Consider the following 27,566-nt stretch of genomic DNA (forward strand, 5'->3'; position numbering starts at 1 on the left):
AACATGGAGGCTGCTTGGAAAAATGGTTTAATGGTAGACAGGACCACATGCCTTGGAGCTCCTAGGTGAAAAGGGGTGAAGATACTGAGAGTCCCTGAGTTTTATACCCTCTCCTGGGCCCCACTTCCTGTTCCTGTCCCTTTGTAAGGAATGTATTCTGATTGGTTGTCAGATTCCCAGGGGACGAGGGGGGGTTTCTTAACTAACTTTGTAGGCTGTCCTGAGACCCAAGCTTTTTTGCCTTGCTGGCTGATACAGTCTTCCCAGGTGCCATGTAGGAAGACGGGTGGAGGGTTAATCCTATCTTTGCTATGTAGAACAGACTGGCCAAGGCCTTAATGGCCCATTGAGAAAAGTGGTAAGGGGGAGGCAGGAAGCTTTAGGGAGCTGCTTTGTCTTTAAAAACATGTTTCTCCTTTACTCATCCAGAGAAATATAATATTCTGCCTTTTTAATATTTCCTACAATATTTCATTTTTCTAGGAGAGGGAGGGGTGGTGTTAACTTCCTACAAGTGAAAGAGAAAAAAAATATCACTACATCACATGACGCTACTGTAATGGCCTGAGTTTGACATCCCTGATCTCGAGCAATGTATCTCAACCTGAGCAATTTGAAGATGTCTGAACTTCACTCCCAGAATTCCTGAGCCAACATGTCAGGATCCTCTCCTAGCACTCTAAAACATGTCTTCTGATTGATTCCTTCCTCTTGTCTCTTTCTCCCCACCCCATCCCTCCATTAGGTACCACTGTCCCTGCCTTGCTCAACAGTACCTCTAATCAGCTGTATTTGCACTTCTACTCTGACATCAGTGTCTCTGCTGCTGGATTTCACCTGGAGTACAAAAGTAAGCTCATTTCAGTGCAGTGCCGATTGTTTAGATTGTGTGTGCTGAGTTGTGGTCATTATGCAAATGGAAGATGTGCTATATCCCACTTCTGATGCATCCTAGATTCAATAAATCCAAGCAACTGGAAGAAAGGGATGGGACATGCAATTAGTGACAATTAATTCTCAGAGAAATGCCTTGAGTGGGATCTAGAACAGTTTGGATTTAAATCAACTGACTACAGAACCTAGAAATTAATCCAAAACGTGTTACAACTGGAGGAGGCCATTAAGCCCAAATCCCAGATTAGTGCAGGAATCCAACTTCCCAAATCCAGTGTCCCAAATAAATGACTCTCTAACTTCAAGGTAGGGACACGGTAGCTCAGTGGCTAAGATGCTGAGCTTGTCAATCAGAAAGGTCAGCAGTTTGGCGGTTCAAATTCCTAGCACCGTGTAACAGAGTGAGCTTCCATTACTTGTTGCAGCTTCTGCCAACCTAGCAGTTTGAAAGCATTTAAAAAATGCAAGTAGAAAAACAGGAACCACCTTTGGTGGGAATGTAACAGCTTTCCGTGCACCTTTGGCATTTAGTCATGCCAGCCACATGACCGCGGAGACATCTTCAGACAGCGCTGGCTCTTCATCTCTTTTAAACAGAGATGAGCACTGCCCCCTAGAGTCAGGAACGACTAGCACATACGTGCAAAGGGAACCTTTACCTTTATTAAACCTAATTCCCAGATTAGTGCAGGAATCCAACTTCACAAATCCAGTGTCCCAAATGAATGACATGTCCCATTGAATGAAAGACTACAACCTTCCTGGGCAGCTAGTACTTCTGAATGTGCAATTGTTATTGAAATCTGCCATCTTGTAATTTAAATCCTTTATTTCATGCCCAAGATTTTGGAATAATAATATCTTGGCTACCTTCGATAGTACATCCCTTCGAGTTTTTCCAAAACAATACCATATTGTTTTAGTTTCTTTTCTCAAAGGTAAATATACCTATTCTCTTTATCTCCTCCATGTAGAAATTAGGCTCTGATCCAACGGTGGGATTCAAATAATTTAATAACCGGTTCTCTGCCCTAATGATTTCTTCCAACAACCAGTTCACCAAACTGCTCAGAAACTTAACAACCGGTTCTCCCGAAGTGGTGCAAACTGGCTGAATCCCACCACTGCTCTGATCTCTTGTTCATACTCACTGACCTTCCCTTGACCAGTTCCAGTTTTCCTGAAAAGAAAAAGCAAAGTACTCAGAACTGGGCACAGGATTATAGGTACGGCGTGTCCAGGATCAAATAGTAGAAAATTGTAAGGGGAAAAATCCACACCCCAAGTCTTCTCCACTTCTCACCAACATCTGAATACTATTCGATTGAGGGAGGGCATTTTCTACACTGGGGCCAAATTTCTGATGGGATGTCATGTTGGGATTTCTGAGATTGAGAGGACTGTGCTGCCCACAGCATCTAGGTAAAATTGCTACATCCATTATGGAGGATTAGTTTTTTTGTACCCATTTGTTATTCCTTTTCAGGCCTTAAATAAAGACTTAAATCCCTCCTTAATATACCTGAGTAGAAAGAATATTCTTCACCATCTTTCTCTAACCTGTTTGAGTTTGTTGGAAAACATTCAAATGATAGTGCTATTATTTCCTGTGGTTTGCAAATTGTACTTTCGTTGATCCATATAGTCCTTTAAAGGAACCTTATTTTAAAAATTATGGAGCTTGAAATGGATCATAAAACATCTTTCCTTGTGTACAATAGCCAATCTTGCTTTTTTTTTTTTTAGAAAAAAAAGGTTATTGATTTTTCAAACATCACTTAATGTTTTTGTCAATACGTACACTATTGTGTAATGATTATATGCAATGGTTGTCTCCCTGTTAGCAAATACTTCTTCTCTGAATTAAAATTCAAACTATGCTTTTCCATCCCCATAAGATTTATGCCTGAGATTTACCAGGTAGACACCAAAGATGGAGCTAGTTAATTAGGGATGCTAGAGATTGATCGAAGGTTTCATGCATTTTCTCTGCTATCGAACTATGGATGCTGTTTAAAGATTTATCTTGTCTGGTCATAAAACCGATCCTTTCATTACTAGCTTTACTGATTGGCATTAGTTTTTCATGGCCTTAGGCTAAAGGATTTGTGAAGTAATTGAAGACAGGAAGTGCGAGTGGAAGAGCTAAATCTTCTTTAGAATTGGCCTCTGAACTCTCCCCTTTTAAAAAGATTTTGCTAGCGTTAGAGTACTGGCTTAGGAATTTTGAGACTTAAAGTCTACAAGTTGTAAAGTTGCCATAGTTGCCCACCTCTGCATTAACATGACAGTTAGAAACAAACTGGAGCGCTTAAAGCTCTATACAAATGAGTTAAAACTATATATAAATTTTAATATTTGAGGGACTGCCACAAAGTCGAGAGAGTCAAACTATTTTCCAAAGCACCTGAAGGCAAGACAAGAAACAATGGATGGAAAGAAACCAAGGAGAGAAGCAACCTAGAACTAAGGAGAAATTTCCTAATGGTGAGAACAATCAATCAGTGGAATAGTCTTGCTTTCACAAGGTGCCTCAACACTGGAGGCTTTTAAGAAGAGACTGGAGAGCCATTTTTTTCTGAAATGGTACAGGTCTCTAACCTAACTCTGTTATTTATGAGTTATGGTCTTTCTCCAAAGTCTTTTCTAGCAGAGTCTTTAAGCGCTTTCTTTACAAAGAAATTGGAGAAGAAACCATATCCCCTATCCTATCCTTCATGCCATAATCTCTCCCCATCGAGTGCTGATCAGGGCAGGATGTAGAATTCAGGAAAGGTAGGTAAAAGAATCCATGTGACCTTGAACCAAGCACTTCAACAATTTCATGTGTTGACTCAATCAAACTGAATGTCAGCGTTCCAATTAACATCCAAAATTAAATCTGAGTCTGAGGCAAAGTGTTCCTCAAAGTTGCAATTTATTAAGAGAGCCATGTTGGCACATCTGTGAAAACCCAAATCTGAAAGCTTCCCGGGTTTTCCCACCCAGTTGAAAGTTCATGATCTTTTCCCACACCCACAAGTCCATCACATGCTCCAATCACCCACTGCCATGCTGGGAGTTCCACCCATCTAGTTCCAGTCAGGTGCAGAGGTGTAAAGGCAAAGGATGACCTTGGACTCTAGGAGTTTTATTTTGACAACATCACATTCTACTCCTTACTATTCCCCCTCCCAATTCCCCACTAATGAAACAGCATAGTAAAATAGTAGAGAGTGTGGCAGGCCAAAGATCCAGAAAGGAATATGACTGCAGGCCTGATACTGAAGCAAAGCTGCATGGTATAGTCTATGCACTATATCCCTGCCACAGTCAGGCTGAGGCCATCAGAACAGATGGTCCTTGTTGGGCCCTGCCAGTCAGCTTCGGAAGGAAGTCCCATGGTGGAAAAAACAACAGCAGTGTCCTTTTTCATTCCACCAGAGAAGATCATCAGCATGTGTGATATATTAATTTGCACTGGGACTGTACACATGCATTACATGGGGGAGTAATCTGAATTTGGAGACACAACATATTTAAATGTAGAATTAGTGGGGCTGGATTGAATTCTTGAAGCTTCCGTCATGGGCTAAATAATAGTCTGGTGATTTTAATGCACTTTAATTGGGATTCTGCCAAATTGAAGGAAAGCTTTATTCTTTTTTAAGCCCACAGTTCTGCCATCATCTTCCAGTTAGTTGATTTCTGCAAAACATTCAATAACGTTTCTTAAGAGATTCTCATAAATAAGATAACAAAGTGAGCTGGACTGTGCTGCTACTACTAGATGGAGAAAAGCTGACCGAGCAAACATTCAGAAGTGTATATCAATGGCTCTTCATCAAATAAGGGTGAAATATACCATTCTAGGGCTTGTGCAATTCAACATATGTCATGGATGAGAGGTTAGAAAATAACAACAGAAAGTACTCTGTTTCTCCAAAAATAAGACCTCCCTGGATAATAAGCCCAATTGGGCTTTTGAGAGCATGCACTAAAATAAGCTCTCCCCTGAAAATAAGCCCTCCCTGAAAACTATTTAAATGCATGCGCAGCTGGCCCCTGGTTGCTTGTCTGGTTCCTTGCCACACAAACAACATGAGGTGAGAAGGTGAGGCTGGAGGGGGGGAAGGGAACATGCCCCGTGAACCCCACAAGTATTCCTCAAAGTTCCAATTTTATTAAGGGAGCCATGTTGGCACATCTGGAAAAACCCGAATCTGAAAGCTTCCTGGGTTTTCCCACCCAGTTGAAAGTTCAAGATCTTGCCCCCATACCCACAAGTCCATCAGATGCTCCAATCGCCCACTGCCATGCTGGCAGTTCCACCCATCCAGTTCTGATCAGATGCACAGGTGCAAAGACAAAGGATGACCTTGGCTTTCTAGAAAGAATGTAGTTATGGCTACATAGCATCTAACTCCATGCTATCCTCCCTCCCATTTCCCCACAATAGAAAATGCATAGTAGACTAATAGAAAGTATGGCAGGCCAAAGATCCAAAAGAAAAGATGGCTGCAGGCCTGACACAGAGGCTGGTTGGCAAGGTAACAGGAATGCTGTAGATTCGTGAAATGAGGTTACGGGTGGATGAGATGATCTTCAAGATTCCTTCTACCTCTTACCTCCTATAATTCTTTAACAGAAGGTAATATTATGGTGCAATAATCAACTAGAGATCATAGTTTAATGAACATACAGATTGGTAGACAACAAAGTCGAGGCTTGATAGAAAACACAGCATTTTCAGAATGGTTTGTTGGATAAAAATCATGAAAACCTGAAACTCTGAAAAATAATATGATTAGAATCATGCTAAAAATGTTACATTATATGAAGTCTTCACTCCTTCCATTATTTTTCTATGCAGAAAATCTCTTGATCAGTCTCCAGCAGGTTTAGTGAGTTGTCCAGTAGACAGAATAGAAGAGATTTTTTTTTGCCTTGCACTGTTCACGGTTGCTGTATTCATGGGCTAGGTAGATCAACAGACTAAATCAATCTAGCAGCTTTATACATTCCCCATGTCAAGACAAATTTCATGCTGCTAAGGCACCTGCATAGCTGGCACTTCATAACAATAACATTTTTGATACCAAGCTGTTAAGAGTTCTCCGGGGCAAAATGTGGAATTAATCAACTTTCAGAGCTTAGTTCCCATACAGAAATACAAGGATAATAGAGGGACTAGCTGCTCAACTGGCCATTTCCAGGAGCAGAAAAAGATGAAGCTTATAAAGAGAGATTAAATATATATATTTGCTTTGGGCCTTGCTTGACATATCAACAAAGTGCCTCTTAAAAAGCTTTCTTTTCCTTCCCTTTCTGGAGGCTGTTTTTTAGGAACTCAAAAATACTCTTTCATTTCTCCTGCCTTAACTCATCTGCATTAGATTTTTGAGTGGTAAAAAAAGCCAGAAAGCCTATTTAGTGAAAAATCCTTTATATCACCACAGACATTCATTCGTTTAGTACCTTTTTTCAGCTCCTAGCTTCAAATGATTCATAGGTTCAAAGGGCTCTTAAAAACCTGAACATTGGTCCTCATACCAAAAAATAAATAAACGCAAGGGGCTAGAAGTATTGCAATGGCAATACTTTGGACAAAGATCAGGGTATCCCAATAGAATACAAATTAAGCAGATTTAGTATACTGCAGATATCATGTGCTGCATTATACCATACTAAAGAGCCAATGCAACCTTGGGCTGCATCAAAACAGGCTTAAGATACAGAAGGATCTTAACAATCTTGAACGTTGGGCACTATCTAATAAAATGAAATTCATTGGTGAAAAAAGTAAGGTTCTACATTTAGGCAAGAAAAATCAAACGCACAGGTACAGTATATGTGTTACCTTGTTCAATAGTAGTAACTGTGAGAGGGATCCTGGAATCCTAGAGGACAAGCATTTAAATATGAGCCAGTAGTGTGCAGCAGTGCCAAAAAAGCCAACCCAGTTCTAGGCTGCATAAGCAGAGCGGTAGGATCAAGATCATGTGAAGTGTTAATACCACTTTATAAGGCCTTGGTAAGGCCATATTTGGAATACGGCATTCAGATTTGGTCACCAGGATGTAAAAAAAGATGTGGAGACTCTAGAAAGAGTGCAGACAAGAGCAACCAAGATGATCAGGGGACTGGAGGCTAAAACATATGAAGAACAGTTGAAAGAACTAGGAATGTCTAGTTTAATGAAAAGAAGGATTAGGGGAGACATGATAGCACTGTTCCAATATCTCGGGGGTTGCCACAAAGAAGAAGGAGTCAAACTATTCTCAAAGCACTTGAACATAGAGCAAGAAGCAATGGGTGGAAACTAATCAAGGAGAGAAGCACTTAGAACTAAGGAGAAATTTCCTGACAGTTAGTTCTAGTTTAATGAAAAGAAGGACTAGGGGTGACATGATAGCCTGCCTCCTGGAGTCATGGAAGCTCCATCACAGGAGGCTTTCAAGGGGAAGTTGGATAGCCTTTTCTGGGGTAGGACGAGAATTTTTGCCCTGGGCCCTGTTGGACTAGGGGAACATTCCTATCCTATGACTGATATTCTATTCCTATCCTATGTTTTGATCTTTTTCTTTTCTTCTTCTTCTTCCTCCTCCTCCTTTCTCTTTCATATATATGTGTGCGCACGCACACACACACACATTGTATGTATGTATGTATGTATGTATGTATGTATGTATGTATGTATGTATGTATATGCTGGTCTTGTATTCGGGTCTTTTCCCGTGTAATCTTACATGGGAAAAGACCTGAATACAACAAGACCAGCATACCTACACCCATAGATAGAGTGGGAAAGAAGAGCACATGGGAGGAGGAAGGGAGAGGCAGGGATGATGGGCATGGGAGTAGGGGGAAGAAAGGCCCCTCTCAAAAGCTCCCTCTCAGACAAATGCTTCAAAGTCTATAAATACCTGGGCAAAGCTGGTTTATCGGCTAGCATAAAATAAATAACAGAAAAGATGGAGGAACAAGTGGAGCTTTTTCATATACTTGCACTGGGAATATCCTCTGGGCCAATGCTGCTGAAAAGTCTTCACTTGACTTCAGAACTGAGCCATAATGCACTGAATCTGTCCTTGGCATCTCCGTAGGCCGAAGTCAGGGACTCAAATGATGTCTTCCATGAATGAGGTTTGAGGAAAAGGTCTCCAAGAAAGCTTGGCAGGAAGAAAAAAACTCACATTAGGAAGGCAAGTCAGGATGACAGCAAACAATGCTGACCTGTGTTGAAGTTCATCAAAGATGAACTGGATTACTGTAATGCGCTCTACATGGGGCTGCCCTTGAAAAGTGTTCGAAGACTTCAGCTAGTCCAGAATGCAGCCGCGTGAGCGATTGTGGGTGCACTTAGGTTCACCCATGTTACACCTATCCTCCGCGAGCTGCACTGGCTGCCCATTGGTCTCCAGACACGCTTCAAGGTGCTAGTCATTACTTTTAAAGCCCTGCATGGGTACCTGAGAGACCGCCTCCTGCCAATTACCTCCCAAAGACCGATTCGATCACACAGGCTCGGCCTTCTCTGGGTTCCATCTGCCAGCCAATGTCGGCTGGCGACCCCCCCAGGGGAGAGCCTTCTCTGTTGCTGCCCCAGCCCTCTGGAACAAGCTCCCCGTGGAGATCCGGACCCTTGCTACCCTCCCGGCCTTCCGTAAAGCTAATAAGTCCTGGCTGTTCCAGCAGGCTGGGGCTGTTGAAGTATCCAGCCCTGCTTCAATTGTGATTGTTGTGTATTTTAATATTGTTTGTACTGTCTTATTTATCCCCTCCCCTGTTTTATTGTGAGCCGCCCGGAGTCCTTCGGGAGTGGGTGGTATACAAACCCAATAAACGAAACGAACGAAAGATGCAAGGTATTGAAATCATACAGATAGAAAATGATACTTAAGACCCAACTCTATAAATCGGCCAAGCAAACAAACTGGTGGATCATCAAACAGATCAACCCAGCATCCTTACTCAAGGAACAAATGTCCAAGTTCAAATTATCCTACTGCAGACACATTATGTGAAGAACCAGCTCTCTGGAAAAAAACTCAAACACTGAGGAAATGGGATGAATTTTATTAACTTTTGGTATCTACAGTAATATTTGAGTAGTGATACGTGCACAAATGGATAGATGGTAAATACATACTGATTAACTATTTATGTTTACTTTTAGCTGTTGGTCTCTCCAGTTGCCCAGAACCTGCTGTACCCAGTAATGGCCTGAAAATTGGTGAAAGATACGTGGTGAATGATGTGGTCTCCTTTCAGTGTGAGCCAGGATATGCTCTCCAGGTACTTACCCACTCTCCAAATAATTATTTAATTCTGGGGGGGAAATGAGTTAAAGTGGATTGAAAATCATTGCCTTTGTAAAGGTAAATTGAGACATCAGTATCACATTCCATTCTAATATCTGACTACCATGGAAAAGAAAAGATGGTGCTGTGGCCCTCCAGTGACCAGTGGAGCTGGCAGCAGATTTGGACAGTGAGGATATTGGGGAGGAACATAAGCCAGTCCTGGAGTCTGGGGAAGGCTCTGATGAGGGCTCTGCGTCGGAGGCAGAGATGGCGCCAGGACCATCCAACAGTTATCAGCTGCCTTCAGAGTCAGACATCAGTGAGGCAGATGAACATCTGGAGCCTGTTCCCAGTGTGCACATGCACAGAGTTGCGAGACAGAGGGAACAGCTAAGGGTAAACTTGGGAGTAAGGCCACAGGTGGACGGTGAATGGCCTCTCCCATAGGGAATAAAAGAAGAGGGAAAGGGGAGGGTTTTTTGCAGGAGACAATTAGTTCATTCCTGAATTCTTGCCAAGTCGTGCAGCATCTGAAAGATATCAGCCTAGCTACTCTCCAAGCCTGATAAAGGTCGGTAATTGGGAACTATCTTGAAAGACTGTGGGATGGACTTTGTTAGAGAGGAATTCACTGTACATTAAATAAAAGGGGTTTATTGGCATGAGGACTCGTCTTCATGCTGCTGAGGAAGCCTAGGTCAGAACAGATGGGAAGAAAATTATTGTATGAACTTTATATAATTATCTCAGAGTAGTGCTTTTCAAACATGGCAATCATAAGGTATGTGAACATCAAGTCTCAGAATTCCTGAGCCAACATGCTACGTTTGAAAAATACTGCCTTAGAAGACTCTTGCAAAATCCTATCCGGATGAACATGAATAACATTTGACATAGAATACAGCAACCTCAAATTAAGGGAATCATTTCGGTGTAGCATGAAACTCTCAATCTCAATCATAGCACTTCCTGAATATCTCAAAAGAACACTAGAGAAATATTTGATACTTGAAGGCAAAGAATCTTATTATAACTTTTGTGGGATAACATTCCTTTGAAGTCTCTTTTGACAAGACATCAGCATTAAATATAAAGAGCATCTGTAGGTGCCACTCAAATTATATAAAGTGCAGTCTATCTAGGTTATCTTGGAGAGGTATCTTGCAATCAAACTGATCCATTTTTAACATCTTTGGTGAGGATGCTTTTGGTTAAACAGGGTTTGAAGACTTCAGGAAAATTGAGTAATTTCAACCTTCCTGTTGCTTTGCGGTGTAAAAATTGATGCAATGCAAGGAATTGATTTCACTTCCTGTTGTTAGCTGCAAGGTATCTGACTGGAAAATACTGAAAAATCAAATTTACACCTTTCTCTGGATCAGTGGTATTTAGAAGAGTGGGAGATGAGTTTTGCTGAAAAATTAGTACAAAATAAAACACTAGAATTGTAGTTAAACACTCCAAAATTAAAGGGCGGTACCGTGTGTTCAAAATTATTCATATTTATACCATATGTTAACATTTTTTAAAATAATTAATACTTTTTTCTAAATTCATTTTCCTGATAAATGTCATCCGGGGTAGAAACACTTTCAGTACTCATATTCAATACTGTTATTACACTTCTTTTGAGCATCTCATATTTATTCATAAAGTTGTCTGTACTTTTGTGCATACAATATCTCCTTTTTAAAAATTTGCTTTGTCTTTTGTCTATTTTCCTTTTGGAGTGTACCTTTAACGCTTCTCTTGATGTTTTATTCATTTAATGAAAGAAAGCTATCTTATCTTAGAATTCCAGGCTGCAGTATGTATCGCTTCCTTTCTTTGCTAAAGAATGTTATTTGGCTGAGATAGGTACCCTCCCTATTCTTTCAATTTGGCCTTTTTCTCAGTTCCTTCTCGCTTCCTTCTTGCTAATATTTTCTTTCTTTCTTTTTTCCTTCCTTTGCTTCAGGGGCACTCTCATATTTCCTGCATGTCAGGAACTGTGCGACGCTGGAACTATCCTCCTCCACTTTGTATAGGTAAAATTTTATTTAATTATTTGCTAAAGACCCTTTTTCCCTCCCTCCCTCTCTCCCTCCCTCCCACCTTTTTTTCTCTCCCACCTGTCTTCTCCCCTCCCTCTCTTCTTCCTACTCTCCCTTCTTTTCTCTCTCCCTCTTTTCCTTTCTCCCCTCTCTTCTCCTCCCTTCCCCCTTCCTTCCTTCCTTCCCAGTAGTGTGGGTCTTTAATTATTTAATACTAGCTGATAACCCAGCATTGCCCAGGTATTTATTTATAGGGGAAAAATGTCCAGACCAAACATAATTTCTAATGTTGGATCTTCCCCCTTACCAGAGGGAACCCCCTTGTGAAGTACTGTGATGACATTACCATGGCAGCTCCACTTCACTGTACAGTAGAAGCCATTTTATGGCAGTATGGTAGAAGCCATTTTAAGGCACAACAGGCTGTATCATAACAGAACACACACCCGAGGGCTGTTAGGGGTGTCTTACACCCACAGTATTTTTTTTCCAGAGAGTAAGTCATCTGTGTACCAAGTTTGGTTGAAATTGCTCGAGGCATTCCAGAATTATGCTGGTATATACACACAGAGAGATGTTTTGATGATAGATAGACAGACAGACGACAGACAGACGGATGGACGGACGGACAGACAGACAGACAGATAGATAGATAGATAGAAGATGTAGCTGACCTTTATTTTTGAACATTTCAAATTAGTATTCGAACCTGATGATCCCACCTCCTGATTTATTATGAAAGGTGGGTTGGATTAAAAGCCCAATGGAGGTCTAGAACCTATGGCAGCACTCAATCTCCTGCACTCCCTGGGAGCAAAAACGGACTGCAGGGAGCATCCCCCACACCCCATTTTGAACCTACTAGGCCTCTCTGCAGCCTTCTGAGAGAAAAAATGGGCTATGGAGGGCCCGTTTTCAACCTCCTAGGGCTCCAGAGACTCTTTGGAGGTTGGAAATAGGCCCATTTTCTCACTCCGCAGGTCTCTGGGAGGCTCGTTTTCCACCTCCCCATGCTTCATGCGCCCACTGCACTTACCTGGGATCCAAAACAGGCCACGTGGGGACTTCTGGGAGGAGTGGGGCGAGATGGGGCAGGGTCGGAACTACTGGTTAATCAAACCAAATGTAAAATTTACATCCAGTTTGCCCAAACCGGTCCAAAGAGGCTGAATCTCACCTCTGGTTCTAAGCCTCAGACTAAGGACTGGAAGGAGCTTTGAAAAACAAAAATACCAGCTATGATAATCCTTGTTATATGTTGAGTCTTACTTCATTTAATTAAATTATTCATGTTACTTTCTGAGGTTCCACTACTGGCTCACAAGTTAGTGAGCACCTGAATGTTGAAGAAATCCTTCTTTTATGAAACTATGTCCTCATCTAATGCTGATTTCATATTCTCTTGTCTCCCTTTAAAACAGCGAGCTACCTTGTAAGCTTTTGTGCTCAATTTTAGCCACTTCTTGTCTGTAGAAAACAAAGATGCCACAAATAAGTGTCTTTTCACAGACAGGAATGAGGTCAGTAATAGACAAATGTTTGCTCCCTTGCCAAGATTACAAACAATACCCAAAGAGCATCTGTTAGACTAGATCTTCAGTGATTTATGCAAGGATGAGAATAATCAGTCTGCTTCCTGTAAAACACATAATCTCCCCAATTTAAGGTAATGAAACTCATGGTCTAAATACCGACTCTAGGTTGTATAACTCTGTAGCCTATAAATAGAGGCTTTTTTCTAGCAGTGCAAGCTTGTAGGAGCCTATTCTGACCTTAGTGACTTAAGCAGAATATTTTGCTGCAACTGGGATTCTCTCTAGTTTTCCTATTGGCTTTGTGGATTTATTAAAAATAAACCAATGTAGAACAATAATAATCAGTCTGATGCAGGAAATGAAGTTAGGGGAATACTGTGAAAGCTTCATTTTTTCTGGTCAGCAAAATTTATTTATTTTATTTACTTATTACATCAAGCACGTGTTAGGTAACAGATATAAATATAAACATGATCATGAATACATGAAATGGATACGAATAAAAGCAGACATTAGGACAAGGACGGTAGGCACATTGGTGTGCTTATGCATGCCCCTTACAGACCTCTTAGGAATGGAGTAAGATAGACAGTAGATGGTCTAAGTTTACAGTTATGGGGGTTTGGGGATGAAACCACAGAGTCAGGTAGAGCATTCCAGGCGTTGAGCACTCTGTTGCTGAGATTGTACTTTCTGCAAATGAGTTTGGAGCAGTTTACCTTGAGTTTGTATCTATTGTTTGCCGGTGTATTGTTGTGGTTGAAGAAGTAGTCATTGACAGGTAGAACATTATAGCAGATAATTTTATGTACTACGCTTAGCTCAGACTGAAGGCAGTGTAGTTCTAAGTTGTCTAAGCCCAAAATTTCAAGTCTGGTGGCATAAGCTATTCTGTTGCAGCAGAGGAATGGAGGACTCTTCTCATGAAATATCTCTGGACTCTGGACATCAATTCTATTAATGTCCAATAATGCAGTGTGGGTTCCAGACAGATGAGCTGTATTCGAGAATTGGTCTAGCAAAGGTTTGGTATGCTCTGATTAGCAGTACAATATTACCAGAGTTTATAATTGTTCTCTGTGACAGGAATAAAAGCAACAGCATTTAATATGGAGGTGGAAACAGGAAAGCATCCATTGATGTGGCTGTGAGATACTCATTCCTTTTTGGAAATTACAGATGATACCCATTGTCTCTTCCAAACTACAGGACACCTAATAGTATTTTATAAGGGTTGTGTTTACTCAACATGCCATGCTGGGCTGAAATGGGTTTGGATAACTTGTGGTAGAGTATATTTTAAAACCCAAACTATTTTTAAATGTCTTAAGTTGAATTTCAATTAAGTGATTTGCAGTCATCCGGATCATGGTTGTCCCAAAGGTCTTTTTTTCAAAGGCCAACTGGACTTTCTTTTTTCTTGAAGAGGTTTCACTTCTCATCCAAGAAGCTTCTTCAGTTCAGTTCAGTTCTTCAGAACTGAAAAGGTTTCTTGGACAAGAAGCAAACCATCTTCAAGGAAAATCAAAGAAATCCCAGTTGCCTCTTGAGAAAAGCACCTTTGGGTCAACCAATTTTAGCATGCTATGTGAACCACACAAACCTATTATAAGCATAATACAGGGGTGAAATTCAGCAGGTTCTGACAGGCTCTGGCGAACCAGTAGCAGAAATTTTGAGTAGAGAACCTGAAAATAGCAGCTCTGACTGGTCCCAGAGTGGGGTGGGAATGGGGATTTTGCAGTATCCTTCCCCCAGGAGTGGGGTGGGAATGGGGATTTTGCAGTATCCTTCCCCCAGGAGTGGGGAGGGAATGGGGATTTTGCAGTATCCTTCCCCCAGGAGTGGGGTGGGAATGGGGATTTTTCAGTATCCTTCCCCCAGGAGTGGGGAGGGAATGGGGATTTTGCAGTATCCTTCCCCCAGGAGTGGGGTGGGAATGGGGATTTTGCAGTATCCTTCCCCCAGGAGTGGGGTGGGAATGGGGATTTTGCAGTATCCTTCCCCCAGGAGTGGGGTGGGAATGGGGATTTTGCAGTATCCTTCCCCCAGGAGTGGGGAGGGAATGGGGATTTTGCAGTATCCTTCCCCCAGGAGTGGGGTGGGAATGGGGATTTTGCAGTATCCTTCCCCCAGGAGTGGGGAGGGAATGGGGATTTTGCAGTATCCTTCCCCCAGGAGTGGGGAGGGAATGGGGATTTTGCAGTATCCTTCCCCCAGGAGTGGGGTGGGAATGGGGATTTTGCAGTATCCTTCCCCCAGGAGTGGGGTGGGAATGGGGATTTTGCAGTATCCTTCCCCCAGGAGTGGGGAGGGAATGGGGATTTTGCAGTATCCTTCCCCCAGGAGTGGGGTGGGAATGGGGATTTTTCAGTATCCTTCCCCCAGGAGTGGGGAGGGAATGGGGATTTTGCAGTATCCTTCCCCCAGGAGTGGGGTGGGAATGGGGATTTTGAAGTATCCTTCCCCCAGGAGTGGGGAGGGAATGGGGATTTTGCAGTATCCTTCCCCCAGGAGTGGGGTGGGAATGGGGATTTTGCAGTATCCTTCCCCCAGGAGTGGGGTGGGAATGGGGATTTTGAAGTATCCTTCCCCCAGGAGTGGGGAGGGAATGGGGATTTTGCAGTATCCTTCCCCAAGAGTGGAATGGGGCTTTTGCAGTATCCTTCCCCTGGAGTGGGGTGGGAATGGAGATTTTGCAATATCCTTCGCCTGCCATGCCCACCAAGCCACGCCCACAGAACCGGTAGTAAAAAAAATGAATTTCACCACTGGTATAATATTCTTGATTTCTTGATTTACATTTATATGAATGTGGCAATTGTGTTTTAGGGTTTAGTGCAGTGGTAGTCAACCTGGTCCCTACCGCCCACTAGTGGGTGTTTCAGCTTTCATGGTGGGCGGTGGGAGTTTGCTGTAACTCTGCTTTATAAATTTTATAAAGTAAAGTTACTTCCCTACTTTATAAATCACCTTTACTGTGGAAACGGTGGGCGGTTAGAAAATTTTACTACTAACAGAGATACAAAAGTGGGTGGTAGGTATAAAAAGGTTGACTACCCCTGGTTTAGTGTTTCATATGCACCAAGCTAGTGTTCACCCAAAAGTATTATTTCCAGAGGAGATCATGTTTTAATGTATCTTTGTCTTCTCGTTATACTGTGACAATTCTGTCCTTATGTTCCTTCCTGATTGTCTTCTGTGAACATTTTTCCCGTGTTCATCCCATCAGCATTATTTTCCACTCAGTTACGAACAATAATTGGAAGTGGCCTTCCCCTTATTTGCACTTCATCAGAACATTTTTATTTTGTCTGTTCCACAAACATGGAAACAGTTGAATCAATATTAGCATAAAACAGCTGAACCAGTGTTAGTATAAAAACCCTTGCCTGTTTTTGAGTAAAGAAACAAGTGACAGATCAGCTTTAAAGATGAGGTCTTGCAAGTCACTTCCCTCACATGCAGCAAACCCCTAGTGACTTTCAAAACATTGATCCACAATAGACACAACATTGAACATATACTTGCATTGACTGGCACAATGCAATCAGTGCGGGAGTGAAATTTGACATCCAGTATGTAGTAAGCCACAAAATATTCCCATTAAGAGAGGAATGTTAAATAAATTCTGAATTATCTGGGGAATAGGGGGAAGAAAGCAGAAGTAATGTTTCTCTGAATACTGTTTTCAAGCTTGTTTTTTCATTTGAGTTGGTATACATCAGGGATGGCAAACTTTTTCGGCACCAAGTGCCCAAACTGGAATGTGCCTGCTGGAGCGCTGCAAAACCAAAAACCAGCTGCATGCTATCCAGCTGGTCTTCGGGTTTCCAGTACATGCATGCAGGCTGGCCAGCTAGTCTTTGCGTGCGCTGGAACACTGGAAACCTGAAGCTGGCTGGCGTGTGCATACCTGTTTTTTAGGCCTTTTCTGGGCCATTTTTGGCCCCCAAATAGCCAAAAAACAGTTGAAAGTGGCCTTAAAACGGCCTCTTTTTTTGGTTGCTTTTCAGGCCATTTTCTGGCACTTTGGTGCTAGCGAAGATGCAGGCTGGAAACTAGAAGAGTAGCTGGCAATGGTGCGTGTGCCCATAGAGAGGGCTCTGCGTGCCATCTCTGGCATTTGTGCCATAGTTTTGCCATCACGGATATATATGGTGCTTTTCCTGGTCTTGGTGTTTCTGTTATTCACAAATCTGAAATAAAAGAGGAGGAATTTTCCCTGGCATATCTCTTGAGACTTCAAGAAACATAGGAAGCCAGAAAGGATGCTGACAGGTTTTATTTTATTCTTTGTTTCTTTAAAACATTTATATAGCTGCCCGTCTTAAAATAAACTCTGGGTGACTCCCAATCAAAAATTAAAACAACTTTCATTGAGCGATAAAAGACAGAACAATCACATATACACCTATCCTTGGACACCTTATCACTTCAGACTTTATACTTCCCACTTCAGGGATGAGAATTTCTCCACTTTTCTCTTTTAAATATATTTTTCTTTCATCAAGCTACAGCTGATTTACATAATTTTAAATATAGACATTAGCTAATGGAGATGGCTATTAATGAGTTTCTAAATATGGAGGCATGAGCTTCAAGTAATTCTGCAGCCTTCTGATTAAGAGAAGACCTTCGTTATTCCTTGAACAAAACTTTTTCTATCTTTACAACCACACTGCTATCAAGATTAGAGAAAAATGAAAGTCCAGTCACTGTCCTTGCTTTTATGGCTTCCTTCATATTTTTTTTTGCAGGATTTTTTTCTTCCATGCATCCTGCACAGGGATGTCCACAGGATGTGGTCAAAAAAAGATGGCAAGTTGAAGTAGTTGAAGTTTAATAAACTTATATGCCGCCCAATCCCGAAGGACTCCAGGAGGCTTACATAAAAAACAATTTAAAAAGTACTAAAAAATTTAAAATGTAAGACAACAAAGCAGGTTAAAAACACAACACACTCAACCATAGTGGGGCTGGACCTCATTCAAGAGGTCAACAGCCCCAGGCCTGCTGGAAAAGCCAGGTCTTAATAGACTTTTTGAAGGCTGCGAGAGTGGGGAGAGTCCGGATCTCTGGGGGTAGAACTCCTGTGGTGTGATTGAAGTTGTGCCCATTTTTTTAATGTGCAATGTACAAAAAGGCAGAATTTAGATTCCGCTCTCATAATCCTGGTGTTTTTGTTTTACCACATCTTACAGATATTCCTGATCCTGCAGTTTCCTCAGAATCAAATTAAACGTGCCTCATAGTTTAATTTTAAAACTCCTATGAAGAATATCACTTATATCAATCCTATTTACCTTTTTTTGCAATCTCCTGTTTTGGGGAAAGAAAAGAAGGTAGCAAAAAGGGGGAACAATAGTCTCAGAACTGGAATGGTTGTCCCCACTCTGCTTCAATTTTGCCCATCCTTCTTTTATTTTTACATAATGTCCAGCTATTTTTTAAGCATCACATGATGTTCAATATTTTCTAAATAAAACATATTGATGTACAGTAAGAAAGCTAAATTGTATTTTCATTTGTAATGTTGTGGAATTAAAACCTGGACCGGTGAATCCAATTCCTCTCACCATGATTTTAAAAAGATGTCAAGAGCCTAGAAAAAGTGCAGAAAAGAGCAACAAAGGAGATAAGGGGCCTAAAGGCTAAACCATATGGTGAATGATTGAGGAAACTAGGTATGTCTAGTCTAATAAAGAGAAGGACTAGGGATGACATGATAGCAGTCTTCCAATACTTGAGGGAGAAAGGGGACAACTTGTCATAGCCAACTCACTGCATCCAATTCACCATGGCCAACTCACCATGGGACAATTTAACAATTCTATTAAATTAATTAAAATAAATAAATAAATTATTTTCATTTTTGCCATTCCCATTTCATTTCATCCCTCCTTTTGCATCCTGTTTTTAATGATTCTGTTCCACTATTTCTTTGATATTAGTCTAATTCTTGTCCTGCAGTGAGTTGGCTGCAGCCAGTTGGCCAAGGTGAGTTGGCCATGGAGCATTGGGCCATGATGAATTATCATAGACCCACTTGAGGGTCTGTCACAGAAAAGAGGGAGTTGACCTGTTCTCCACAGCATCTGAGGGCAGGATAAGAAGTAACAGGGAGTAGAAGATCATTAAAGAGAGATCCAACCTAAAACTAAGGGGAAATTTCCTGATAATGAGAACAAGTGAAAGGCCTTGCCTTCAGTTGTGGTTGCTCCGTCACTGGAGGTTTTTAAGACAATTTGTCTGGAATGGTATAGGGCAGTGATGGCTAATCTTTTTGTCACTGTGTGCTGAAAGCGCGCACATGCACCCATAATTCAATGTGTGTGTGACCCCACCCAGCGCACCCCGCCACCACACATGTGTGCACGATGCCCCCCAGTGTGTGCCCCACTCCCACGCATGCACGCACAAACCCCCACACTCTCCCGCCCCTGTACATGCCCCCATGCCCCCACATTCTCCTGCCCCCTGGATGCATGCATGACCTCAGCGCATTTGTGCTTGACCCCCAAACATTCACTCCCATTTTCCGCATGTGCCCTGCCCCCGTGCATTTGTGGCAGAGACCCAAAACCAGGTGGCTGGCAGGAGGCATGTGTGCATGCACGGTTGGAGCTGTGCCCACAGAGAAGGCTCTGTGTGCCATAGGTTCACCATCATGGGTATAGGGCCTCCTGCTTGAGCAAAGGGTTGTATGATTACAAAACACCTAAATTTTTAAAAAATCATGTGTTTGTTTTACTGCCTCCTTTTAGAAACACGGTCCTTAATTTGTTGCATCAGTATGCCTGATTTTCTGGCTGCACCTCCTGAATAAGAAATAGCCTTTGATAACATGCTTTCTTTCCTTGCTGGAAAAAAATGATAGTAGAAAGGTATAAATATTGTTGTGTCACATTCCGAAAGACAGAAAGCAATTGATAAACTGCTACCGTGTCCCTGCAAAATGGACTGACTAGGGATTTCCCATCTTCCTTTATCCAGATGTTCCCCTTTTTAAATAATTGAGAAGGAATTTCATTTAAACAGACATCAGGGGGTATGAAATTAGAAGGCAATAGAATCAGCAGGGGAAAAATGCATATAATGAAGGGAATCTGTGCTGTCAAATATCATGGTGGATTAAAAGTATAGTCCTCTAAGTCCCGGTGTGGACTGTATTGAAGAGAGCTAGAAGTCTATTATAGTCCAAGAAGGGGTCCTGGATATTGTTAGTCCTTCAAGGTATACCAGACTAGGAAGCCAAAGTTATGAATGTTAATACTATTTTCATTATAAGGCTTCAGTAACAGAACCTTACAAGTCTGAATATGCTTCATCTTCATGAAAATTAGGAAAGATCAAGCCTGAGACACTTTCTCAGATTACAATTCCACTCTGGACTCAAATTTCTTTTATCTAAAGATTGTTTTGGCCATGGCTCTTCTTCTGTCCCTCAAGGTTATTTCTTCTGCCCATTATAGATATCCAACTGAAGATGGGAAATTGACCCAGATCTAGGAATCGAGAACAGGAAGGCAGAACCTCCATAAATTTCCTTGTTACCATATGGGTAGACCATGGTGGAAAAGGAAATTGTCCCATGCTCCCTATGATAGAAATTTATCTATTCAGGAGGGACATCCATGGAGATGCTTAAAAAAGTCAAATGGTGGCCACAGCAATGATCATAAGATCAAGTCCATGCACCCTTTTTACTTGTAACACATATTAAAGAACAAGAACAGTTTCCCCCTGAACACCATCACTCTGCTAATCAAATAATTCCCTCACCACTGTCAAACTATTCACTAAGGCTGCATTACTATTACTATTAGTCTTCTCATCATTCTTATCACCCATCTCCTCCCACTTATGATTGCAGGACTGTAACTTTGTTGCTTGTATCCTTATGATTTATATTGATATTGATTGTTTCCTGATTGCCTATTTGTACCCTATGACTATCATTAAGTGTTGTACCTTATGATTCTTGACGAATGTATCTTGTCTTTTTATGTACACTAAGAGCATCTGCACCAAAGACAAATTCCTTGTATATACAATCACGGCCAATAAAGAATTCTATTCTATTCTATTCTATTCTAAAAAGGGCAAGGCTTCCAATGTGAGTTGTGGCCACCATATTGGTTTTTTTAACCACCCTCCTTCATGGACTCACCATCCCATGCCCAGTTGGTGGTGGTGGTGGGGAAACCTAGTTTGATAAATGTTAAATTAATACTAGGAGAACCTATCTTGTTAGTTCAACCTGGAGGGTGAACAAATGTGGACTAAGAACTGGGATCAATCCTCAGGCTTCCTTCATGAAGTGCGGCTCCCTGCGAATGTTGCCTGCATTCTAAAATCCTATTTCAGTACATTAGGACTTTTAAATTTTAATTTTCAAACAAAGAATTCGCACATTTGGTGAGGGGCTTGGATTAACATGCAATCTAGGAACCACTTGCTATGCCTGGCTTAGTTGAACATAATTCAGTCTGTCTGGCAATGGTGTTGGCATCCCCTATTCATCTTTTTTAAAGATGCTCTAGATGTGGTACACTGAATCTTCAGCATATCAATCCTGTGCCCATCTATCAGCTCTTCCTTCAGTGGTCCTGGCAGTTACTCAACCTAAAGACAAAGACATTTGAAATAGTTTATGACCATCTGCTTTATTGTAATTTTAACAGCCCAGTGTGGCGGAATCTTGGAGGAAATGGAAGGTGTCATCCTGAGCCCTGGCTTTCCTGGGAACTACCCTAGCAACAGTGATTGTACCTGGAAGATATCCTTTACTGTGGGGTTTGGTAAGCAAATCACAGCATCCTTCCCATCTCTTTTCAGATACTTTTCATGGCTTGATCCAGCATAAACCAGCCATTGGTTGAATGAATGAATGAATGAATGAATGAATGAATGAATGAATGAATGAATGAATGAATGAATATATTTTTAGATTTTTTATTTTAAAGAGAAAACATTTTGACTTACAAGGTTTTATTTAACAAAAGCTAAAAGAGTAGAAGAAATTAAAGGTAACACTGGGGAGATAGCAGTTCAGATAGTACCACCTCACCTTTTCTAGAATTCCTTTGGTAAAACTTTCATGTTCTAAATCTTGAACCAGCAATTGGATATGAATTCCACCTTCTTTCAAGACTCTTCCAGACTTCCTGCAGATAATTGGGAAGTGTTCATAGTAGTGAAATTTTAAAGCAGGGGCATTGGAAATAGTTATGTGCATACCGTAGAATAGTTACCTGGAATGTTTCATTTTTCTCCTTGAAAATTTTATTTTGCCTCAAGAAAGTCATTCCTTCCTTCGTGTTCTGGATGATATTCTTCCAAAAATGCATAGATCAGTTCTGGAACTCTCAATTTAGCTTGCTCCAGAACCAGAACATTCTGTATCCAGAACATTCTACATCAAAACATACAGATTTTGTATGTTTGTTTTTTAAAAAATAAATTAAATACATGAGTTTGGCCCAGAATAATGAGTTGGACGTTCTCTTCATTACCATTATCTCCCTGTCAAAAAATCTGTTTATTATAAGGCAATTTAGATTCTAATCCCACTCCTTACATTCACACAAATGAATTCAGATATGTTTCTTCCTAAAATGCTTTCTTGAAATGGCTCTTTTTTCTTTAACCTGGGTTATGGGTTTTGACTGATATTCATATTGGAAATAGGAATATTCAACTCCTATCTGACCCAATTGTTTTATCTATGGGCCATATTGGTAACAAACATTACTTTCTTTGCAACTTTAAATATGCCAATGATACTTTTCCATTTTTAGGAATGTAGACATTGTTCTGTTTTATTATATTATTCTGCACTTGTTTTAGTTGGTTCTGTTAAATAAATAATTATCATAATAAAAATAATTGCATGCAAGACCATTTCAAAGTCAAAAATAACACTTGATCCAGAAGCTGATGAACCATTTTTAAATTTGGTCATAAAAATGTAATGAATTTTTTAATGAATGCTATATCCTTCCAATGCAAGTTGGTGAGCACTTTTTCTTAAGCTTTGGATTCGGTGTAGGCTTCTCTTCCTCCTCCTCCTTTCTTCTCTTTCTTTCTTCTTCTTCTCCATCTCCTTCTCAGTATTGGGGAGATTGTCCTATCTAATAGTCCCAGTTAAATCCAATATGCAAAATCCAAATGACTAGCTAGTTGTACTGGAGGAAAGATGCAGGCAAGCAATGAGTGGCATGTTCTCCATGATCCAACATCCAGGCGAGGGTCATCTTGCTAAAAAAAATCAATTTGCTGCCCTTCAAAGTACACTTCTTCACCATATCCTTCTGTGTCAAAGCATTCTTTCAAAACGAGTCACAATGTATTTGGTGATGACATCAAATTAGCAATCCAGTTGCTGTTTGTGCTTCATCTATGTACTTTGGTCACAGGTAGCCTAAAAGTGAAGTATAATAAAGCAAAGTAAATATGAAGTGGAATTGCCCACTTTACATCCATTACCTACCAGCAGAAAAACTCCTATTAACTGGAAACAGACATACACCCCAGAATTACAGCAATCGAACAGAAGAGGTATATTGGAATGCACCTTATTCAGTTACAAGGAAGCCAGGGATAAAGGCATTGTTTTAGGAAGTCTAGGGCCTCTGAGTGTGCTTTCCCATGATGTTTCATCTTTTATTTCTAAATCAGGGCTGGTGGTATAATGCTCCTGGGTTCTAAGGGGCACAAAATGATCCTAAATGGTATTTATGAAGCAATAGATACATGAGAACCAGGTTGATATGGTGGTTAAAGATACTGGCCTAGAAACTGGAAGTCTGTCATTTCTAATCTTACCTTAGCTATGAAGTCATCTGATGACTTTGGTCCAATATGTCTCTCTCAGCCCTAGGATGACAAAGGCAAGATAAAACCACTTTTGAAAGTGTTAGCAAGAAAATGGCAGGGACTTGTTCAAGTAATCACTAGGAGTAATACTGATCATATTTTTGCATCTACCACATTGTACAATATTGTCTATGAAAGTTCCTACTCTCAAACCTTGAGAATTCGATGTAAAGAATTTGATGTAAAAGCCATGGTGTAAAAAAGATGTTGAGACTTAGAAAGCGTGTAGAGAAGAGCAGCAAAGATGATTAGGAGACGGGAGGCTAAAACATATGAAGAACGGTTGCAGGAACTGGGTATGTCTAGTTTAATGGGGAAAAAAAGACTAGGGGAGACATGATAGCAATGTTCCAATATCTCAGGGGTTGCCATAAAGAAGAGGGAGACAAACTATTCTCCAAGGTACCTGAGGGTAGAACAAGAAGCAATGGGTGGAAACTAATCAAGGAGAGAAGCAACTTAAAAATGAGGAGAAATTTCCTGACAGAACAATTAATCAATGGAACAACTTGCCTCCAGAAGTTATGAATACTCCAACACTGGAAGTTTTTAAGAAGATGTTGGATAACCATTTGTCTGAAGGGGTGTAGGGTTCCCTGCCTAAGCAGGGGGGTTGGACTAGAAGACCTCCAAGGTTCCTTCCAACTCTGTTATTCTATTCTATTCTATTCTATTCTGCAAGATGTACTTTGGGGGAGAATGATGGAAAGTTAATCAAACACAGAATATTTGAGCCGTTCAGTTAATGAAATCTCTTTTCTCCCACTTTCTCTGCCATGTGCAGGTGCTCATCTCCAGTTCTTAAACTTTTCCACCGAGCCTAATCACGACTTTGTTGAAATTCGCAATGGGCCATACGACACCAGTAACATCATCAGCCGATTTAGTGGGACTGACCTCCCAGGCTCCCTTCTTTCCACGTCACACGAAACCACCATATATTTCCACAGTGACCACTCACAGAACAAGCCTGGTTTTAAAGTAGAATATCAAGGTAAGGAGCAGGCAGCTGAGAAGGCTAAGAATGGAGCACCCCACATTGTCTTTGGGGCACTTGCAAGAGTGATAGAGGCTATGACTACTAGCAATACTTTTAGGGTGTAATGGAAATTCTTGTTTTGCCCAGCAGTCTTGCTAAATCCCAGTAGCCTGCCAATATAGACAAGTTAATCCACAATATATTTTCCAGAAGATATTAATGCTATATACCTAAGAATTCAACCCGACTTTAATTTGCTTGGTGCTCAGACACCTCTTAATTACTACATCAGAGAAATTTCTCCTTGTACAAGTCTATTCTTTAGCTTTTTCTCTGTATTTCTACTTCAACGCAGAAGGCTTCAGATTGTTAGAATAAAATAAATTATATTCACACGTGCAAAACCAACCCCATGAAGTACATGAAAAACCCACAAAAGTTATTTTCTCCTTTGAAATAAGTTTCAAAAGCAAACTCTTTTGAATGAGTAAGATAAAGGTAAAGGTTCTCCTCGCGCATATGTGCTAGTTGTTCCTGACCCCTAGGGGGCGGTGCTCATCTCCATTTCAAAGCTGAAGAGCCAGCGCTGCCCGAAGACGTCTCAGTGGTCATGTGGCCGGTATGACTAAATGCCGAAGGCGCACAGAACGCTGTTACCTTCCCACCAAAGGTGGTCCCTATTTTTCTGCTGGCATTTTTTACGTGCTTTCGAACTGCTAGGTTGGCAGAAGCTGGGACAAGTAACAAAACCTCACTCCGTTGCACAGTGCTAGGGATTTGAACCACCAAATTGCCAACCTTTCTGATCGATAATCTCAGTGTCTTAGCCATCATGGGTACAAAATCATGTAATCATACAAAAAAAAAAATCATTCAAATGTAAGTGCTGCTATTTAAAAATAAAGAATGCAAGAGAATTCCCCGTGTCTGGTGATAGCCCAAAAAGAAAGATTCAGAATTTTAGCGTGCTTCTCGACAGATTTAACAATAAAATTCAAAACACCCAGTGTCTGTTGTTTTGTAATTTGCTGCCATATGCCAGTCAAGTTTTTATTTCCTTGCTCTCAATCTTCTAAGCAGTTTTAATATCCCTCCCCATGCTCACTTTCCAAATTTATTTCATGCAGATCAAACATACATATCAAACCAGAGTCATTTTTAATTATTTCAGCTATATGCAGGTCTATAATCAAAATGTTCAGTGCAATATTTATGAACAGCATGATATGCAATGAAATCCATACAATTTAATTTATGTGAATGTGTTTAGCAATTAGTACCAGAAATTTAAATTGGAGTTGGAAATGAACGGAGATCCAGTGAAGTTGGTACTATATTGAAGTTGGTACCATTTTATGATTGTTTCGCTGTGCAATTATTAATCTGACTGTAGACTGAAGATTCTGGACTGACTACAGATAATCCTTGAACTAATAATGTAATGGATTTTGTCCATCATAGTTGTAAGATGGGAGTTGTAAGATCTGATTTTGTAACAATTTTTGCAACAATCATTAAGTTATTCACCATGATTGTTAAGTGGATTTGTGGTTGTTAAGTGAATTCTGTGGTCATTAAGCAGACAAATATTTTGCTATTGACACTATTTTGCAGAAAATCAGAATGCTGGTTTTCAGCAAAGCCATTGTAAAATGCAGTCATGTGGCCACAGGGCACTGCAAATAGCCATAAATAAAATCCAGTTGCTGAACATCTGAATTGTGATCAGGTGATTGCTTTAAGGGCGACTTTTGACATTTCAACTGTGGCTTGTAAATGCCCTCCAAATGGCTTCAATCATTAGTCAAGGACTATCTATACAAAATTATCCCAATTTAGAATGTATTCCAGTAATCTTTAGTAGAAGAATATCATAAAGCCATGGTGTTTTCACTTGGCTGGGATGATCATTGTTAGAACAAACTAATCTTGTAAATCAGCCCATATGACAAGAGATTATTCTACTGGCAGGAATAGATCATGGGAAATTGATCCTTTGGGGCAATGCAGCTCTTCCCATAGCTATTAATGTATTGCTGCTCTGATAGGATGAACTTCTGAACAACGCCTATCAATTTATTGGTCCTCTTATTTATATACCATATTTTTGGACTATTAAGACCCACCGGAGTATAAGATGCACCATGATTTTGAAGAGGTAAATTTTTAAAAATGTTTTTGCACTCTGCAGGCCTCCCAAACCCTCTGCATGCCTTGTTTTTTGAACTGGTGTGAACTGGCTGGATCCCATCACTGAATTTAGGGAGGGAAGGAAGAGCTCTCTAACCCTATTTGTCCATTGAAAGCAGTTCTTGGGAGAACTGGAGAAGAGTACCCCATTGGAAGCCCTGCAGATTGGCTAGAGAAGACTTCTAAACAAAATTAGGCATATGGGAAGGTTTATACAACTTGCCCATCATTGATTGTGCTGATTGTTAACTTCCTCCAAGGTTTCAAGTCAGGTTGCTCCCCATCCTCAGTTATTATTCTTCCCTTCACTATGAGCATGTGCTTCAACACTGACTAATGGTCTTTCCCTGTAAGGTAACATCTGTAGGTAAAGAATCTCTGAAGGAATAATTGATTTTAAATCCATTGCCATGTTTGTATTTTATGATATCCAGCTTATGAACTCCAGGAGTGCCCAGATCCTGAGCCCTTTGCCAATGGCATCGTAAGAGGAGCAGGTTATAGTGTGGGACAGTCCATCTCTTTTGAGTGCCTCCCTGGCTATCAGTTGATTGGACAACCAGTCTTAACCTGTCAACATGGAACCAATAGGAACTGGGACCACCCATTGCCCAGGTGTGAAGGTATGACTTTATTGAGATTTTTCTTGGAAGGGGATTATTAAGGGGGGAAAAAGAGAATATAACACACTGAATTAGTGTATTAGAGATATATCACATGCATCTTAAATGTGTATACTGGGCTTGTTAGTATTTGGCAAGAGGCATCG

At 40.8% G+C, this 27,566-nt stretch overlaps 1 protein-coding gene across 1 annotated transcript in view; it reads left to right on the forward strand.

The window, feature by feature from the left end:
• CSMD2 (CUB and Sushi multiple domains 2) overlaps positions 1–27,566 on the forward strand; it is a 771,224-nt gene that overhangs the window by 630,150 nt on the left and 113,508 nt on the right. The window contains exons 37-42 of the mRNA XM_087728138.1: positions 746–850; positions 9,053–9,171; positions 11,137–11,206; positions 21,435–21,551; positions 24,413–24,622; positions 27,232–27,420. Coding sequence (XP_087584264.1) covers positions 746–850; positions 9,053–9,171; positions 11,137–11,206; positions 21,435–21,551; positions 24,413–24,622; positions 27,232–27,420 — 810 coding nt within the window. The remainder of the gene's footprint in view (positions 1–745; positions 851–9,052; positions 9,172–11,136; positions 11,207–21,434; positions 21,552–24,412; positions 24,623–27,231; positions 27,421–27,566) is intronic.

Source organism: Thamnophis sirtalis, unplaced genomic scaffold, assembly GCF_051295495.1.
Source record: "Thamnophis sirtalis isolate CommonGarterSnake01/CBP01778 unplaced genomic scaffold, rThaSir2_p1.2 scaffold_13, whole genome shotgun sequence".
Classification (NCBI taxonomy): Eukaryota; Metazoa; Chordata; class Lepidosauria; order Squamata; family Natricidae; genus Thamnophis; species Thamnophis sirtalis.